The sequence below is a fragment of the Erinaceus europaeus genome, chromosome 11, assembly GCF_950295315.1.
Source record: "Erinaceus europaeus chromosome 11, mEriEur2.1, whole genome shotgun sequence".
Lineage (NCBI taxonomy): Eukaryota > Metazoa > Chordata > Mammalia > Eulipotyphla > Erinaceidae > Erinaceus > Erinaceus europaeus.
Genome location: NC_080172.1, coordinates 18,816,241 through 18,835,713, shown reverse-complemented (window position 1 = coordinate 18,835,713; position 19,473 = coordinate 18,816,241). Strand labels below are relative to the sequence as shown.

The following is a 19,473-nucleotide window of genomic DNA, read 5'->3' as shown; positions in this document are numbered from 1 at the left end:
AAAAAGAATAGATTTCAGTTTAAAGTAGTACTGAGAATACTTCTGTATGATAGATTGAAAAATATCTATCAGTCTCAGTGTAAGTATAGAAGCAAAAACTAGATTGCTGTGGGCTGAGAATGAAATTAAAAGTGAGAAAATAAGTCTAGTTATTTTTGAGATGTGAGTCTTGGGGAATATTTTGTTCATTTCAAAAAAGTAAGGAACTTGGAAATGTTTATATTTAGGTGAAATGAATATTGATGACTAATAATTATTAATGGAGCAGACCTCTAGAAGTCATAAAAAGGGTATTTCCACAGGCATTTTTATCAACTTAATAATGTCAAAATATGGAGTGGGGGTATAGCATAATGGTTATGCAAAGAGACTCTCATGCCTGAGGCTCTCAAGTCCCAGGTTCAGTCCCCCATACCACCATAAGCCAGATCTGAGCAGTGCTCTGGTTAAAACAAACAAAAAATAATGTCAAAATTTAGAACAGCAGCATGTTAGTACTATTAGTTGATTAATACTTTTAAAAGTATTTTAGGTAAATTCCTCAGTCCTTGGAATAGACTTTAAGGATCCTAAGTCCTTTAGGAACACTAATTTAGGTATAATGTGTATGGTAAGTTCACATATTCTAGTTATCAAAACAGAATTTCTTAAAAATAAAATTGATATCTTATAGACTTTGTTTTTCCCAGTTTACACATAACACAGCCATCTTTGTAAGTCTTCCATAACTTAAACTTTTTTTTTATTAATGTAAGATTTTGTCAAACTTGAAAAACATTAATCATAAGGTTTATAATTTGTGATATTATCTTGTTCTCATATCTGAATATGCTAGTGACTTTTAAATCATGAAATACTGGTTTCTGAATGCCAAGTTGTGAAAGATTGCTGAAATCACATTCATTTTCACATTACTTTGGTTTCACTGTAAAAAAAATACATTCTGAAGATTATAAAGAGTTGCAACAATAAAAATCCTCTGAAAAGGAAAATACATAGAAAAATAAAGCCTTGTCAGATATGGTTTGTAAAGCATATGACAATTAATTCTGTTTGCTTGTCAAGTTACAATAGTATATTCTGACTGATTCTGTCAATTTCTACTTCATGCATACATATATATGTATATATATATATATATATATAATTACTAATAGAGGAGTTACAGTGAAGTATTTTTATACTTATTTAAAATAATTTTAATACCAGTAGTATGTGAATATGAGTACTGAATAGATGTATTATAGTCCCATAAAAAAAGATCTGCAATTATTAGTAGAAAGCATAGCAGCCTGTGAGGGGAAAACCAAATATATAGATGAAAATAGAATAGATAAATTGAATATATAAGTTGTTCTTTATGTACTAGCATAAAATATTTATAAATCTAAGCATCTTTCAGTAAGGTAAGGTTCATTTGGTTGTTTCTCAATCTTTGGGGAAGCCTGAAACATTAAGATTTCAACTCTCAGTAGCTGATGAAAAGAGATGATTTCTTGGCATTTCTGAAATATCACAGAAGAAGTAATAGATGTAAGCAAAGCAAAAATATTATTTATTATGTAGGTCTCATAATGAAGGGAATATATAATGATTCTAGAGAAAGTTGTCAAATATATATGGCAGTAAATAAATCAACACAGATGACTTAAAATAATTTGTAAGTGTAAGTCTTTAGAGACAACTTACAGCATTGTAAATAAGGATAATTTTTGAAGTTGCCTGAATTCCAGCTTTCCTCTTCCTATGTAAATGATCTTGAACAAATCAAGAGGTATTCTTTGACTTCTATACATCTTTGATATGGATATTTTAATAATCTCTCTCTCTTGGGATTAATGATGTTTCTCCTTTAGGTAAGAATTAAACAATTTATATAAAGTAGCTGCAACAATGCATAGACAATCTTAAGGCTACATAAGTTAGCTTACTATCATTAATATTATTTATCTTTAAATTTATTTTTGTTTTTAGTAATTTCATGGTGATTTGCAAAATAATAAAATTTCAAAGGTATAGTTTCATATTCATACCTGTGTGTGACACTGCAACTACCACAAAAGTTCTGTGGCCCTTTCCCTGGTTTTATTTTTATTTTATTTTTATTTATTTATTTTTTTAATTTATTTTTTATTTAAGAAAGTATAAATTAACAAAACCATAGGGTAGGAGGGGTACAAATCCACACAATTCTCACCACCCAATCTCCATATCCCATCCTCTCCCCTGATAGCTTTCCCATTCTCTATCCCTCTGGGAGCATGGATCCAGGGTCTTTGTGGGTTGCAGAAGGTGGAAGGTCTGGCTTGTGTAATTGCTTCCCCACTGAACATGGGCGTTGACTGGTCGGTCCATACTCCCAGTCTGCCTCTCTCTTTCCCTAGTAGGGTAGGTCTCTGGGGAAGTGGAGCTCCAGGACACATTGGTGGGGTCTTCAGTCCAGGGAAGCCTGGCCGGCATCCTGATGGCATCTGGAGCCTGGTGACTGAAAAGAGAGTTAACATACAATGCCAAACAAATTGTTGAGCAATCATGGACCCAAAGCTTGGAATAGTGGAGAGGAAGTGTTAGGGAGGTACTCACTGCAAACTCTAGTGTGCTTCTGCTTTCAGGTATATATTTTGCAATAGTTTATGGATACGTGTGAACATATGCTCTCTCTCACATAACCTGGTGTATATCTAGGTTTTGGGACTTTGTTAGAAAGTGAACCACCTGGGATGGAATTAGAGTATACTATGAAAGGAAAGGTCTCACCCGAGTAGTGAAGCTGAAGGGTTGTCATTCCACACGTGAAGTCTCTGGACACAGTCTGAGGTGAAGCATGTTGAGGTGGCAATCATTGCGTTGATTAGGTTACGATCGGCAGATGCAATATTATTTGATATGGATTGGGAGAGGCATGCAGGAAAGTGGGCCCTATCCTAAGGTTCCAGGACTGGGGGAAGTAGGGGCTCTATAGTGGAGATGTGAGGTTCCTGCTGTCTTAGGGTTCAAAAAGACAATGGATTGTTAATGTTATCATCACATTATTTGGTAGCTGGGTTAACTTTGAAAAGTCCTTTTGTTAGGGTTTGCTGTATAGTACCTAGTATCTTATATAGCTGTGCCACTGGTTGCTTCTGATGTACTTGGTCTAGGCTTTTGAGACAGTCCGCATATCAAATACACAGCCTATATATTAAAAACATTCAGTCTGTGTTTTAAAAACTTCGAGACGTACAATTAATTTTTTCCCTCTTATATTAATTAACTAGTGATTTATATGACTACACTTTAATAGGAGTGTACATAAACACCATTCCCACCACCAAAAGACTGTGTCCCATCCCACCCACCAACCCCCCACCGGCCCAGGAAGCCGCATGTCCACCCTCCCCCTCACCATAGGGTGTGTAGTTTGGTGCCCTACTTTCAATTTAGTCAGATCCTGCTTTTGGTTTCCCTTTCAGATCTTCTTTCTCAACTTCTGTTGATGAGTGGGATCATCCCATACTCATCTTTATCTTTCTGACTTAGCTCACTTCACATAATTCCTTCTAGCTCTGTCCAAGATGGGTCAGAGAAGGTGGGTTCATTGTTCTTGATAGCTGCATAGTATTCCATTGTGTATATATACCACAGCTTTCTCAGCCACTCATCTGTTGTTGGGCACCTGGGTTGCTTCCAGGTTTTAGCTATTGTGAATTGTGCATCTATGAACATAGGAGTACACACCTCTTTTTGGTTGGGTGTTATGGAGTCCTTGGGGTATAAACTCAGGAGAGGAATTACTGGATCATATGAAAGGTCCATGTCTATCCTTGTGAGAGTTCTCCAGATTGCTCTCCACAGAGGCTGGACCAATTTACATTCCCACCAGCAATGCAAAAGGGTTCCTCTGTCCCCACAGCCTCTCCAGCATTTGTTGCTGCTGTCCTTTTTGATGTATGCCATTCTCAAAGGAGTGAGGTGGTATCTCAATGTTGTCTTAATTTGCATTTCTCTGACAATCAGTGACCTGAAGCAGTTTTTCATATGTTTGTTAGCCTTTTGGATCTCCTCTGAGGTGAATGTTTTGTTCATATCCTCTGCCCATTTTTGGATGGGGTCATTTGCTTTTTTGGTGCTAAGTTTTCTGAGCTCTTTATATATTTTGGTGATTAGTTTCTTGTCTGATGTATGGCATGTGAAGATCTTCTGGTTTTAATAATCACAATAGTTTTCCCAAAGTCTGAGAGACAGTTTGGTTACTATTATTATTACTGTAAGTTCAGTTTCTTTAGTTATCTTTGTTTCACTTAGCACAATCATCTCCATGTTATAACTTTAGTTTATGTCTTACTGAAAGAATTAACTGAACTACATAAAATGTGCAGGACCTTTAGAATGAACCAGGTTTAAGAATGACCTGCTCAAAATTTATTTTAACTTTATTATCTAAGCAGTCAAACTAAGAATAACACAAAGAGTAAATTGATCAAGGATACATGATGACTAGGGGAAGTGGTGGTGGTGGTGGTTAGAGCTGGTATATTATAAGTGTAGGACATCTACATATTACCATCATGAAATATGTTGTTACCTCATTTTTCCTCTTTTCACGTATTGTATTGTTTCTTCCTGTATTATGGAGCATGCATCAGTTTTCCATGTAGCACAGTCCTGAGTGGGAAAGTGTGAAGAGTATAACCTTCTCAGTCCAAGATACAGAAAAATGAAATGCTTAGTTGGAGGCATTGACTTAGGGGTGGAGGCATCTGTTTTTCTACTATTCCTTATTATAAAACAAATTTATAATAAAATTATGGTTGTCAGAAGGCTTTAGTCTAGGGCCAGGAAGATAACTCACTTAGTTAGTTTACTTAGTTGAGCATGAGGCAAGTTTGAACTGGAAACCTGGTTTCTTTCCCTCTATCTATATCTGAAAAAACTGGCCTGCAACAGTGAAGCCATGGTAATTAGTGGGGAGAAAAGAAAAAAAAAAGAAAAAGAAAGGAAAGAAGGAAAAAGGGAGGAAGGGGAGGAAGGAAGGAAAAGAAGAGGGAGTAGGAGTAGGAGTCTTTATTGTCTTAAGTCTACAAAAACATCCTTTTATAAATGAGGGGCATGAATTTTATCCCTCTAATGTGATTTAGTGACTTGCTCATTATCATTTAGATATAATTAGGGCCATGGAGCTAAACTTAATCTATTGACTTAATCTAATTATGTTTAGAATTTATTGTGTTTTATTATAGTGCAACATTTTGAAACTTGCTCAGTTATACATCAAACATAACAATTATTTTTTAGTTAATCTGAATATATCACTTCCTTACCATAACCTCATGAACAATGTTTATTTCACGTTAGACAGTGATGAAGTATGAATTCAGGTAAGCCAGAGTTGGCAGACACATTAATCCTAATCCAATCATACTGATTTACAAAATTGTAAGAAAATAGGGGTATAATTCCATACATTTCGCATCCACCAACAGAGTTGTGCTTCCCTTTCCCCTCTACTGAAACTAGTAGTTCTTCCGGGGTCACTTATAGGGAGTTGTTGTATAATATATATATATATATATATATATATATATATATATATATATATATATATCCAATTTTTAATGGTTTTGCCTTCACTTCCTTTCTAAGTCACCCCTACACTTATTACTACATCTTGGTGTTTCTTCCTTTTTTCCTCTCCTCTCTCAGATAAGAAAAAGAGTGCCTGGCTACCTCTGGTATTTTTCAGATTTACTTTCCTTTCATTGCTGGTATTAAAATAAGATTCCTGGTGACAAACACTTTGGGTCCTGGTGGAATGGGGGTACAGAACCCTCTGGTTTGCTTTCCCTATCACTTACCCATCTGGGAGTTTGGGACAAAATTCTCTTAGGGGTGCTGAAGGTGGGAGTTCAGGCCTCTGTAATTGCTTCTACACTGGACATGGGTGTTGGTAGATAAATTCATACCCCCACCCTGTTTCTATTTTTCCTTAGTTGGGTAGGGCTCTGGAGAGGTGAGGTTCCAGGACATATTGGTAAGGTCGTTTGTCCAAGGAAGTCAGAATGGAATCATGATAGCATTTGCAACTTGGTGGCTGATAGGCAGTCAGATGGAAAGCAGGATAAAATGTTTAATAAAAAGGAATGATAAAATAGCAATAGAGCCAGTGAAAGTAGGGATCTTAGGGTGGAAAGAAGCTAGGAGGTCTATTTTAGCTATGTTCCTAGGAGCCTGTGTCCTAGTAATCTTTTCTTTTTTTTTTAAATTTTTAAAAAATATTTTATTTTTATTTATTTATTCCCTTTTGTTGCCCTTGTTGTTTTATTGTTGTAGTTACTATTGTTGTTGTCATTGTTGGATAGGACAGAGAGAAATGGAGAGAGATGGGGAGGACAGAGAGGAGGAGAGAAAGATAGACACCTGCAGACCTGCTTCATCGCCTGTCACCTTTCTTTCATGATGTGCAGCAGGATGTTAGACACACTGTGGACCCTCAGAAGGCATGTAAAGAACTGGGAGGATTAGTGGTTATGGTCAGGCACATCACAACTTCTTTCTCACCACAATCCTGCCAGAATTACTGTCACCTTTAGTGAAACAGCTTTGAGTCCAAACTAGCATCATCTGCTACAGTCTACTTTTTCTGCGAGGTGAAGTAGATGAAGTAGATTGTACTCCTCATCTGTAATCATTTTGTTTAGTTTTCTTCTTTGTTGTTGTCACCATGATGTCACTGCTCAAGGGGCAACTTTTTTAGCTAGACTGAGAGAGGGTGAGCAGGAAACATAGCCCTCCTCTAAAGCTTTCTCTAGTGTGGTGGAGGCCAGACTCAAACTTTGATCATGTGCATGACAACATAGGCACACCATTAAAGTAGCTTCCCTGTTGACCAATTTTCTTACCCTATTCTCCTCTGCTCATAAAGCTTCCCATTATCTTGTAGCACTGCATCTTAACTTTGCTTCCTTTTTAGTATAAAGGTAACTGTTCCTTCTCATATCTCTCTTCACTTTGAAGTCTTGTCATAGACATGTAAGATGCAGAGATATTCAGGTCACGTGAAAAAGCTGAACCACCATCTTGTTACTTTATCATTGCTATCAAATGATATTCTTTTAATGCATTTTTTTTTTGTATTTATTGACTAGCTTTTGCACTGAGGCTAGAGAAAGAAAAATCACACCACCCTGCAGATTAGGAAACCTTCCAAACTATGGTCATTAGCCCCATCTGGATGTTCATCGTATTTCAGTCTATTATTGTTTTATACCAGAACTGATTTCAGTGAAGAACATAACACACACACTCAATATCAAAATAATACAAAACAACATATTTGCTTTTAACAGCATTTGCAAACATTAATACCACAAAATAATGCAAAAAGTTGATGAAATATGTTCATAATCCAGATATTTAGGGAGTATGTGTTTTGAATTAGACTTTGTAAGAAATGATAAACACAAATTGGCAAGAGAGAAGTAATAAGGTTGCAAGATGTTATAAATTAAGAGTGAAGAAAATGCAAATTAAAAGATTACATGCCCTCTAAAAGCAGGAATAATAATTTAGGTATTTTTCTTTTTTAAAGTCAGCCTTCTCTCATGATGCTATAGTGCTTACATATTTAAAGTTCTTTTTAAATTTTTTTTTAATTTTCCCTTTTATTGCCCGTTTGTTATTATTGTTGTAGTTATTATTGTTATTGATGTTGTCATTTTTGATAGGACAGAGAGAAATGGAGAGAGGAGGGGGAGAGAAAGACAGACACTTGCAGTCCTGCTTCACTGCCTGTGAGGCGACTCCCTTGCAGGTGGGGAGCCAGGGGCTTGAACCAGTATCCTTATACCAGTCCTTGCGCTTCGCACCACGTGCACTTACACTGCTGTGCTACCGCTGGATTCCCTTAAAGTTCTTTCTAAATGAAACGTAAACTGTTGGGTAATAGAGCACCTAATGTGAAAGAAATGAAAAGTAATCAAAAGAATGGTTATTGTGAAAAGGATGACTGTCCACCAAAATCATGACCTCTGTAGGTAGTGTAGAATTGTCCTGGAATCAGCTGCCCGGCCAGTGAAGATATTTCTTAGCCACCATTCAGATGAGTTTTCAGATTTTTTTATATTACTCTCTCTCACCAATGAAATATAAGTAGATGTGATAAGCGTCACTTCTTGATCAGTACAATCAAGAAGCTAGTTTCTCTTTCTTACATGTATCTTCCCCCACAACTCATGTCGCCACCTTTTTTCTAAATTGATATCAGAGCTATCGGTAGGCCTTAGAGCCAGCAGGATGGATACACTGCGTCTGGCAGCCATTTCTCCTTTATTTTTATTTATTTATTTATTTAAATTGATTTATAAAATGGAAATATTGACAAGACCATAGAATAAGAGGGGTATAATTCCACACAATTCCCACCACCAGAACTCTGTATCCCATCCCCTCCCTTGAAAGTTTTCCTATTCTTTAGCCTTCTGGGAGTATGGAGCCAGGGTCATTATGGGGTGCAGAAGGTGGAAGGTCTGGCTTTTGCAATTGCTTCCCTGATGAACATGGACATTGGCAGGTCGATCCATACTCCCAGCCTGTCTCTCTCTTTCCCTAGTGGAGCAGGCCTCCAAAACACATTGGTAGGGTCATCTGCCCAGTTGGCATCAGGGTAGCATCTGGAAGCTGGTGGCTGAAGAAGAGTTAAGATACAAAGCAGAACAAATTGTTAACTTGTCATGAACCTAACGGCAAGAATATTGCAGATGAGGATTTGGGGGTCTCCATTTTGGAAAAAGCTAGTAGGTCTATTTTAGGTATGTTCCAAGGGGCCCATAACTTTACTAGTTTTTGCCTGAGTCTGACAGCTAACATGCAGGTAGACCCAGGTTATTCTCTGGTGAGATGGTGTCATAGTTGGAAAAAGGACTAGAAAGCTGGGTCAGGGAAGGGAGTAGTGCCAAGATATGGGGAAAGTATATAAATATTGTTAACTGTAAATCCCATTGATTTGATCTGGGGCCCATATTCAGCATAGGAGCCTATGTAACCTGTGCATCCCTGTAGGTCTGAACTCGCATTCTGTGGTCACAGCTAGGAACATTCCAGGCTGCACTAATTTTGAGACCCATCTTCCTTTAGAAGATACTAAGATACTTTTCCTCCAGGTAGAGTATGTAATCCAACTTCCCTTACAAGAATGGAACAGTTTCTACCATTGTTGATACACACTGAGGGCAAGGTCCTATAGGGGCACACAAAGGGGTTCATTATGTTGTTCCCTATGGAGATGACCAGTGGCAGTGGAGAGAGAGAGATCTGTTCTAGGCCCATCATGTCCATGTGGGAATCCCAGGACTCCCTGACTAGGGCCCCAGGTGATAGGGTGGCCTGGTAGTGAGCAAAGAGTCATCATTAAAGTCTGCCAGTCTCTTCCCCTTATCCAGCTTTTGAAATCCTTACTTTATCTGACAAGGTTAGCTTTGGAGTGATTGAGGGAAGTGAAATATGAATTAGGTAAGGAGGTCTAAGTAGAAATTATTTGATTAGGTACTTTATGGTGTCTTTTTTATTTTTGAGATCATTAGAATTATTTTTAGTGTGTGACAAAAAGAAAAATATAGGATACTAAGGATAAATCTGTGGGTTTATTTATTTTTATTTATAAAAAGGAAACACTGACAAAAAACATAGGATAAGAGGGGTACAACTCCACACAGTTCACACATCCAGAACTCCGTATCCCATTCCCTCCTCTGATAGCTTCCCTATTCTTTATCCCTCTGGGAGCATGGACCCAGGGTCATTATTGGGTGCAGAAGGTGGAAGGTCTGGCTTCTGTAATTGCTTCCCCACTGAACATGGGTGTTTCCAGGTTGATCCATACTCTCTTTCCCTAGTATGGTGGGGCTCTCGGGAAGCGGGGCTCCAGGACACATTGGTGGGGTCCTCTCCCCAGGGAAGTCAGGTTGTCATCATGGTAACATCTGGAACTTGGCTGCAAGAAGAGTTAACATATGAAGTCAAACAAATAATTGGCTAATCATGAACCTAAAGACTAGAATAGTGTTGTTAAAATTCGTAAGCTCTTGCCGGGCAGGTTAGCTTCACGGGCGGGTAACAGAGACGACCAGAGACATACGGCTGGGCAGGGAAGCTGTATTTCTTTATTTAGGAACAACGATTCATAAACTAAACCAAACTAATCACCAAACAGAACTCTGCTGTCTCTTTGCGGTGGCACAAGCACTCTCTCTTACTCTGGAACTCAGGAACAACTCAGGCGGGTTTCCTCGGGGCGGGGCCAAGCGGGCCCACGAAATTAACTGGACTGATCCAATTCTCTTGGCGGGGGAGGGCTAGAACAAACCAATGTAAAGCATACGACAGAATAGTGCAGATGAGGATTTGGGGGTCTCCGTTTTTTAGATAGCTGGTAGCCCTATTGTAGTTATATTCCAAAGAGCCCATGATTTACCAGTGTCTTTCTTTCTTTCTTTCTTTCTTTTTTTTCCTGAGTCTAACATCTGATATGCAGGTGGATCCAAGTTATTATCTGGGGAGATGATGTCATGACTAGAAAAAGGATCAGAAAGCTGGATCAGGGAAGAGAGTAGCTCCCAAATATGGGAAAGGTATATAAATATTGTTGACTGTAAACCCCATCAATTTGATCTGATTGGGGGCCCATATTCAGCTTAGAAGCCTATGTGACCTCTATATCCCTGTTGGTTTGAGCTCACATTCTGTGGTCATGAGTAGGAATGTTCCAAGCTGCTCCAATTTCAGAATCCATCTTCTTCAGGAGTATGTTGTGCAGCCTCCCTTCAGAGGATGGAACATTCTCTACCTTTGTTGATCCATGTTGAGGGCAAGGTCCTATGGCGGCCCACAAAGGGGTCAGTTGTGTCATTCTTGATAGAGATGACCAGTAACAATACGGAAAGGATCTGTTTGAGGTCTAGGCCCATCTTGTCTGTTTGGGAATCTCAGGACTCCCCCAATAGTGCCCCAGCTGATGGAGTAGCCTGATAGTGACTAAAAAGTCATCGTTAAAGCATGCCAGTGTCTTGCCCTTACTCAGCTTTTGCAGTCCTTACTTTGAAAAGGTTAGCTTTGGAGTGAGTGAGGGAAGAGTAGTAGGAAGTAGGTGAGGAGGGTATCTAAGTCTAAGTAGACACTATTTCATTAGGAATTTTATGGTGTCTTTTAGGTCTTTCTACTTGCTTGCTGCATACATTGACTGATTACAGACTATTGTGAACTATTGCTTGAAGGTATATATTTTGCCCTAATTTATGGATACGTGTGTATATATGCCCTATCTCATGGGCCTGGTCTACATCTAGGTTTTAAGGCTTTGTTAGGAAGTGCAGTATCTGAAATGGAATTAAGGGGTCCTGTAAGTTAGGAAAGGTCTCACCAGAGTAATGAAACTAGGGGGTTGATATTCCATGCCTGACGCTTCTGGACACAATCTGATGTGAAACATATCAAGGTGATACTGGTTGTGTTGAGTACACTGGGATCAGCAGATGCTGTATTAGTTGGTATGAACTGAGAGAAGCATGCAGGGAAGTGAGCCCCACCCCTGAGGTTCCAGAACTGGGAGAAATATGGGTTTTGTAGAGAATGGAGAAGGTTCCTTGCTGTCTTAGGATTTGATAATTGGGTTAACTTTGAAAATCCCATTTTTAGGATTTGCTGTGCCATACAAGATCTCACCATAATTTATGTCCTGTAATGTTATTTACACATAGTTGTATCTTATAAATTGACACCACTAGTTGCTTCTGATCTCCCTGGTCTAAGCTTATAGGTGGTTTAATATTTCAAAGAGCAAGTCATTATTAGAGATGCATTAACAATGTGAGCCCACTTTTAAAATTCACTCTGCTTACCAATTTGAAGTCTTAAGTGCTTAGATTGAAGATATATATATATATTTCTGTGCATCAAGAAGTTTGAGACATTCAATCCATTTCCCCCCTCATATTAGTTATATTAATAGTGATTTGTGAGACTATGAGTTAATAGGAGTGTATATTAACACCATCCCCACCACCGAAGGTCTGTGCCCCACCCCCACCCCCAGTGAAGCTGAACATCTACCCTCTCCCTCTACCGAGAAATTTTTACTTTGGTGCCATACTCCAAACTCAGATTCTGCTTTGAGTTTCCCTTTCTGTTCTTCTTTCTTAACTTCTGTTTATGAGTGGGATCATCCCATACTCGTCATTGTCTTTCTGACTTAGCTCTCTTGACATAATTCCTTCTAGCTCCATCCAAGATGGATCAGAGAAGGTGGGTTCATTATTCTTAATAGTTGTGTAGTATTCCACTGTGTAAATAAACCCCTTTCTCAGCCATTCATCTGTTGTTGGGCGCCTGGTTTGCTTCCAGGTTTTAGCTATTATGAATTGTACTGCTATGAACATAAGTGTACATATATTTTTAGTTGGATGTTATGGAGTCCATAGATTATATCCCTAGGAGAGGAATTACTGGGTCATATGGGAGGTCTGTTTCTAGCCTTGTGAGGGTTCTCCAGACTGCTCTCCACAGAATTTGGACCAATTTACATTCCTACCAGCAGTGCAGGAGGATTTTGCTTTTTTTAATGGAGACAGAGAGAAATAAGAAGGACCAATGAAGTAAAGAACGAGAGAGAGAGAGAGAGACAGACAGACAGACAGACAGACTCACAGCACTGCTTCACAGCTTATGCAGCCTTCTCCCTACAGCTGGGAACCAGGGCTTGAACCTAAGTCCTTGCACAGGTAATATGTGTGCTCTAGTGGCTGTGTCACTGCTGAGCCCCTCTCTGTTTCTTTCTTTGCTCACATGTCACCTCCTCAGTTCTTTCCTGGCATCCCTAGACTTTCTGCCTGAGTGTTAGCATTCCCAGTCTATCCCTTTAATTTTTAATCGTTACTAGTTCTCATAGAACTGTTTTCCATGTAACCATTTATAAGACGTATGTCTGTGTGCATATGTATGTCTATGTCTACCCATACTTCAGAATAAATACTCCCTAATATACTGGTTAAATAGCACAGTAGTTGTTCTGAAAGACCTTCATATCTGAAGCACCAAAGGTTCCAGGTTCAAACCCCTGTATCACCAGAAGCCAGAGTTTAGCAGTGCTGCTTAAAAAAAAAGAGGGGGCGGGGGAGGTTTGGTGTGGAGGAGTACTGTTTCTGCTTTTCTGTCTCAGCTTTTAGGGGTAACTAACTTTTTTTTTTTAATTATAGTTCCTCAAAATGGATTGGGGAGATGAATACTCCCACAGTTCTTTTGACCTACATTCCTTATTAAATTCATTTCCTGGAAACTTGGAGTTTAAGCAGATCTTCAGTGACATTGATGAAAAGATAGAACAAAATATGGCAAGGTAAGCATTACTAATTATTATTTCATTTATATAAAAGTTACCTGGTTTTAAACTTAGATACCTGTTCCTAAACTTAGATAATTTTAGGTCTTAATTGTTAGGTTTCCTGAGAAAAATTCACTTAGACCATAACCATTTGAATTTAACTTAATTGTCTTAATCTTGATGGTCTAGAAAATGTAGGAGGCACTGTGTTCAAATATGTAAAGTTCATTGAATTGCTAAGTAATGATTTTCATTTTTTACTTTGTCAGTATTAATGTCATATTCTTTTCATTAATGTGTTTTGGGTTTAGCATTCTTACTTGATGTGTAAGCCAAAATTGGAAAAAATTGAAAGATACTTAAATAAAATGGTAATGTAAGGATAGTGGGTACTTGAATTGCTAAAAACAAAAAAGAACATACCTGATTTTATGCAAAGTCTGTCATTTTCGACCTCCTTACTATGGAGGCTAGTGTCTCAGTCAAATCAATCCTCATCATCTACTCTAAAAGTTAGTGTTACAAATACTGAGAGGAAGCAGAGACCACTGAGCATATCTCCATTAATCTTTGTTCTCTGATAGCAAGGACTCTTGTCTTTGTATGCATTTGTGTGCAGTTATCTGAACCATGTTGGTCAAAGGTTCTCATGACTTACCCAACATGGGTTACATACATGCAAACAACAGCAGAAATTTATTTTGTATAATGGCACATCAAACTCTTTTTTCTAGATTTAAGGTATAGTTACATGCAATCGCCAAATAAAACTATATGGAGGCAGTGAAATATTCATTTTTCCATCATGCTTTACATGAGAATATAGTTAATTTGTCATCATCATTATAATAGGCATAAGTAACATGAATTCAAAAGATAGCATATTGTTTGAGAATTGTAATTAAAAACAAAATCTTCTCCCATATCCGACATTCTTTCTACAAAGGCAAAAACTAAAATATATTTATTATTCTATATGACATTAAGTCAGGCTGCAATTTACATCAGACAATCTACAAAGACAGAGCCTTACCGCTTTATGTAGCCTAAATGCTACAAACTATTATATATATGTATATGTATACATACATGTATGTATATATTCAAAATTTTGTAACTAGTGCTCAGAGAATTTCATAGCACCATTGTCATGCTTAGATCATGCTAACTTTGTTATTGTTATAGAAAACCTGGGTTAGTTAATTGACTTTATCCTAAATAGAAACAGATGTTTCTTATCTTTATTACAAGAAGGTTTTTGTAAGTTGGCAGTAGGCACACACAACGCTTAGCCTCCTACTCTCCTACAGGAACTGTGAGTTAGTGGAGCGTTTTAAATCATGGCTCTTACTTTTTTTGAGAAAGTAATGATTCAGAATATGGACAAAAGACCTGTCTAGAGTCTTTCAAGAGATTCACTAAAGAATTGCAAAGTACTTACAATTATGAATTTCTGAATGTCTTAAGGAAACAAAGGGAGAAAAACCTTTTCCCTTATTTTCAAAAGGAAAAAATAAGACTTTTATTGTTAATTTTGTCCTTAAATATATGTTGAACATTAGGAGTATAAAAATCAGTCTGTCTGATATAATGGGTCTAAGAAAATTCTATATGTTAATATATTATTAAACTAAAATATACAATATACATATATTTAAAAGCTATGACATTTAAACACATATATGGCTTCACTTTAAACGCTATAACACTTAAACACAGATATGACTTCACTTTCAATAAGATATACTTATAAATATACCTATATATTTAATATAACTATGTATAAATATAATAAACTTTATGTATTTCTATAATTTATATATTGTATATGTGTGTATATGATATATATATATATTTTTTTTTCTACCAGGGTTGTCAGTGGGTGGGGACACTACTAATCCACTGCTCCCAGTGGCCATTTTTTCCCCCTCTTTTTCTTTTCACTTGATAGGACAAAGAGAAATTGAAAGAGGAGCCCAATAGAGAAGGAGAGAAAGATAGACACTTGCAACCCTGCTTCATCTCTCTTGAAGCATCCACACTGCAAGTGGGGAGCAGGGGCTCAAACTGGGGTACTTGCTCTGATCTTTGCACATAATACTATATACTATATATTCGTTATAATATATAGTACAATAGTACAATATAATTTATATTGCTAAGTACACTTAACTGGGTGCACCACTGCAGTCCCCTGTATTACATATTTACATATTACATTTCAAACCCAAAGAAACTTTTAAAATAGTATGAGCTTACACAAGTTAATAAATTATTTATCTAAACTCCAGAGAGTTTAGATAAACTTTTAAGTATTTTAAAGGGTAGCCTCCTCCTTTAATAATGCCATTTAGATACCATTACAACAGAACAAGTCCTGAAGTCTAACACCTTTGTTGTAAGCTGCTTCATGTTTATGTGCTAGACAATCTTCATTTAATTTCCTGCTCTACTTGGTCAATAAGAAATCATATTTAGAAGTAAAACAGTGATTAAAATATTGGGTTTTGCATTCATAAATTGTTTCTCAGGCCAAAACTCGGATGTTTGTATTAAAAAGAAAATATGATATGGAGCATAAGGATATAATTTTAAATTAAAAAAGTTTTATTGCCCATATATTAAAACGCACCTAGAACAGAACCACCTCTAGTGACCATTGATCTTCACCAGGGATAAAATAAGGAGTAGCTGTGTGTGCTGTATGCTACATTTAGAATCAAGTCTATTTTTCATCAAATTCAATTATGTTTTTATTATACCCTAGAGAATAAACATAATAGTATAGGGTATATATATATTTTAAAATAAAATACTGAATAATAACCATGGTTCAGGAGAGTATAAATCATTTATGTACTCATTTATTGCTTTCTAACAGAATAGCTTTTAGAAAATTGTGTGTCATGACGAATCAGTTATGCCACACTTACACTGTAGTAGTTGAATTACCCTTGGCATTTTTGTATTCTAGCAGTTCTATTTATCTCCCATTGGTGTACATTGAATAAGTAATGAACATCTATATGATATGGGTTTTCTCAGTACTTTTAAAAGGGAAAAAAATCGGTAATTCATTTTTTAAATATGATATTTTTCCTCACCCTTGAATTTTTAAAGTTGTATTTCTAGCAGTGACCCTGACATTTAAGTGTGAATTCCTTCCCTTTCCTTAATATCATCAGGTTTTATGAGCCACAGGGTCTTTTGCTTCCCCAAAGCACTGATTCACTAGAATGGGCCAGAATGCTCAGAGGTCACTGAACCTTCACCTGCCCTTCCAAAGAGGCTGTCATTCTCTGAGAACCTTTTCACTGTTACATCCTCATTTCCATTCGAGTCAGTGCAAGAGGACTTGTGGATCTGACAGTGGAAATCAGTGCCAGTGAATATGTCTATGTATATGAGCATTGGTAATAAGGTAAATAACCTGCCAGAGAGGAATGCTTATCAATGTTGTACTCAGTAGACTCTATTTGTAACTATATGCTGAAATACCTTTTGATGTATCTCAGTGAACTTTTGTTTAATGGGATGTTAAGATACAACAATTCTTTTTGACTTAACAGTATTATACTGAATCCCTTTTTGTAGTGTTCATGTGTGTTAAAATAATTATATTATTAATAGTTTACTTTTGTGATTTCTAATTATGGTAATTTTTGTACCTTAGGGTATAAGTTCTTCTGGTCCTGGTTCATGATTGTAACTTTTTCTTTGTATCTATAGAATGAGTAAGAAATACTACCATGAATTAATATCATTTGTTGTAATATAAAGCATGAAGTTTGGGAGAGAAAATTAACTTTAAATGTGTTAGAACATTGATTTTTATAAATTTGGCCATACTTATTTGTAAAAGATACATATTCAATAGATTATACATATTTTCACAAACTTGCAATATAGTGAATTTATATGGCATATTTCTTTAAATGTTTCTATATAATTGCTTAAAGAACTTGAATAAGAAGCCAAAATAAATATATTTAATTGTATTTTTTTATTTTAATGGGAGAAAGAGGCAGAGAGAGAGAGAGAGAGAGGGAGAAAGTACATGTGTGAGAGAGACTAGAATACTGCTCAGCTTTGGCTTATAGTGGTACTGGGGATCGAACCTGGTACTTTAGAGCTTCTGACCTGAAAGTACAAAAAATCTTGATCAGCTTTAGGTTTCTCATAAGCACAGGTCTGCTAATGGAGATGGACTCACACATGATGCTTCATAGCCATAGCAAATTATATAAAGTGAAAATAAGTCATTTCAAAATCTGTTCTGTATTATTTCTGATAGTACATCTGAATTTACTTACTATTAAAAAGGTGAAAATTATTATTTCTTCTTCTTCTTTTTTTTAACTTTCTGTGTTTTCCTTTTCCCTCAGGGAGGTTATGGCTGGGGTTCAATATCTATACAACGAGTCTACTGTTCATAGTGGCCATTCTTTCTCTTTTCTTTTTTTCTTTTTCTTTTTTCTTCTTTATAGAGAAAAATTGAGAAGGGATAGAGAGAGAGACAACTGCACACTGCTTCACTGCTCATGAAGTTTCCCTTCTACATGTGAGGGGTAGGGGCTTGAACCCCAGTCCTAGTTCATGGTAACATATATGCTCTAATGAGTGTGCCACCAGCTGACTTCTCTCTTTTCCTCTGTATTGCATCTGACAAAGTCCCTACCTCTTCTCATATCTTATCAAGTAATACCTGAACATATGGAGAGAATACTTGAAGTTTCTATGTCTGTCTTTGAGCCCAGTAAAAGACAGTCACTTTCCAGTTTCTATTGTTTGTACTTTTTATGTGAATGTTTGTTTTTTTCCATCAACCTACAATGTTTACTTTCAATACTTCCCTTAGACCGATGCTTTAATAGATAGGGGTGAATAGTATAAAAGGTGAAACCAATAGCTACTTTATGTCAAGGTTTTGCAGATGGTTTGCCTGATAGAATATATGCCTTATCAAACATAAAATGCTAGATTTGAGTCCTGGCACCAAATAGGAACACCAAAAAGCTAGAAGAACCTCTATTAATGGTGGACTATGACTGTATATCCCTCTTTCTCCTTCTTTAGATGTATCTATGCTTTTTTTAAATTTATTTTTTATTTAAGAAAGAATAAATTAACAAAACCATAGGGTAGGAGGGGTACAGCTCCACACAATTCCCACCACCCAATCTCCAAATCCCACCCCCTCCCCTGATAGCTTTCCCATTCTCTATCCCTCTGGGAGCATGGACCCAGGGTCGTGGATTGCAGAAGGTGGAAGGTCTGGCTTCTGTAATTGCTTCCCCACTGAACATGGACGTTGACTGGTTGGTCCATACTCCTAATCTGCCTCTCTCTTTCCCTAGTATCTATGCTTTTTAAGAATGAAAAAAATGGCCCAGGAGCAGTGGTATAACTCATGTGTGAGACCTTTTTTTTTTGTTTGTTTTTCTTTTTAAATAAATTGTATCGAGGAAAAGTGTTTGACTTTTTTTTCTTGTCATCACTGGGAATTGACCACTCCAATTTAACATTTTCAGATAGAAAGAGACAGTAGCTCAGGAAGTAGTGCAATGGATAAAATATTGTACTCTCAAATATAAGATCCTAAGTTCAGTCCCTTGTATCATATGATGCACTAGTTCTCTCTACCTCATTGATCAATAGACCTTACAAAAGGAGGAGGAGGAGATAGCAAAAAGGCAAGCAGGGGAGATAGCATTATGGTTATGTGAAGAGACTCATACCTGAGGCTCCAAAGTGTCAGGTTTAATCCCTCATACCAACATAACACAGAGATGAATAGTGCTTTGGTAAAAAACAAAAACATAAACAAAACAAACAAAAGACAAATAATAGTTAGCAGAATAAATGGGAAAATGTAGAGAGACCACAGCATCAAAACGGTCAGACATTTTTTAAAGTATAATTTTAATTTTCTTTAATTTTTTTTATTTGGGGGGATTAATGACTTACAGTCACCAGTAAATACAGTAGTTGGTATATGTGTAAAGTTTCTCAACTTTCTGCAAACTGCTCTAACCTTCCCCTACCAGGTCCTCCTCTACCATCATGCACCAGGACATGAAACAACTCTACTTGTGCCCCCAGAGTCCTTTACTTCGGTGCAATAC

At 36.9% G+C, this 19,473-nt stretch overlaps 1 protein-coding gene across 1 annotated transcript in view; it reads left to right on the top strand.

Moving 5' to 3' along the window:
• The window catches only part of KIAA0825 (KIAA0825 ortholog), a 427,876-nt gene that overhangs the window by 32,056 nt on the left and 376,347 nt on the right, over window positions 1-19,473 (top strand). Inside the window, exon 2 of the mRNA XM_060201180.1 lies at window positions 13,224-13,363. Coding sequence (XP_060057163.1) covers window positions 13,233-13,363 — 131 coding nt within the window. The 5' untranslated portion in view covers window positions 13,224-13,232. The remainder of the gene's footprint in view (window positions 1-13,223; window positions 13,364-19,473) is intronic.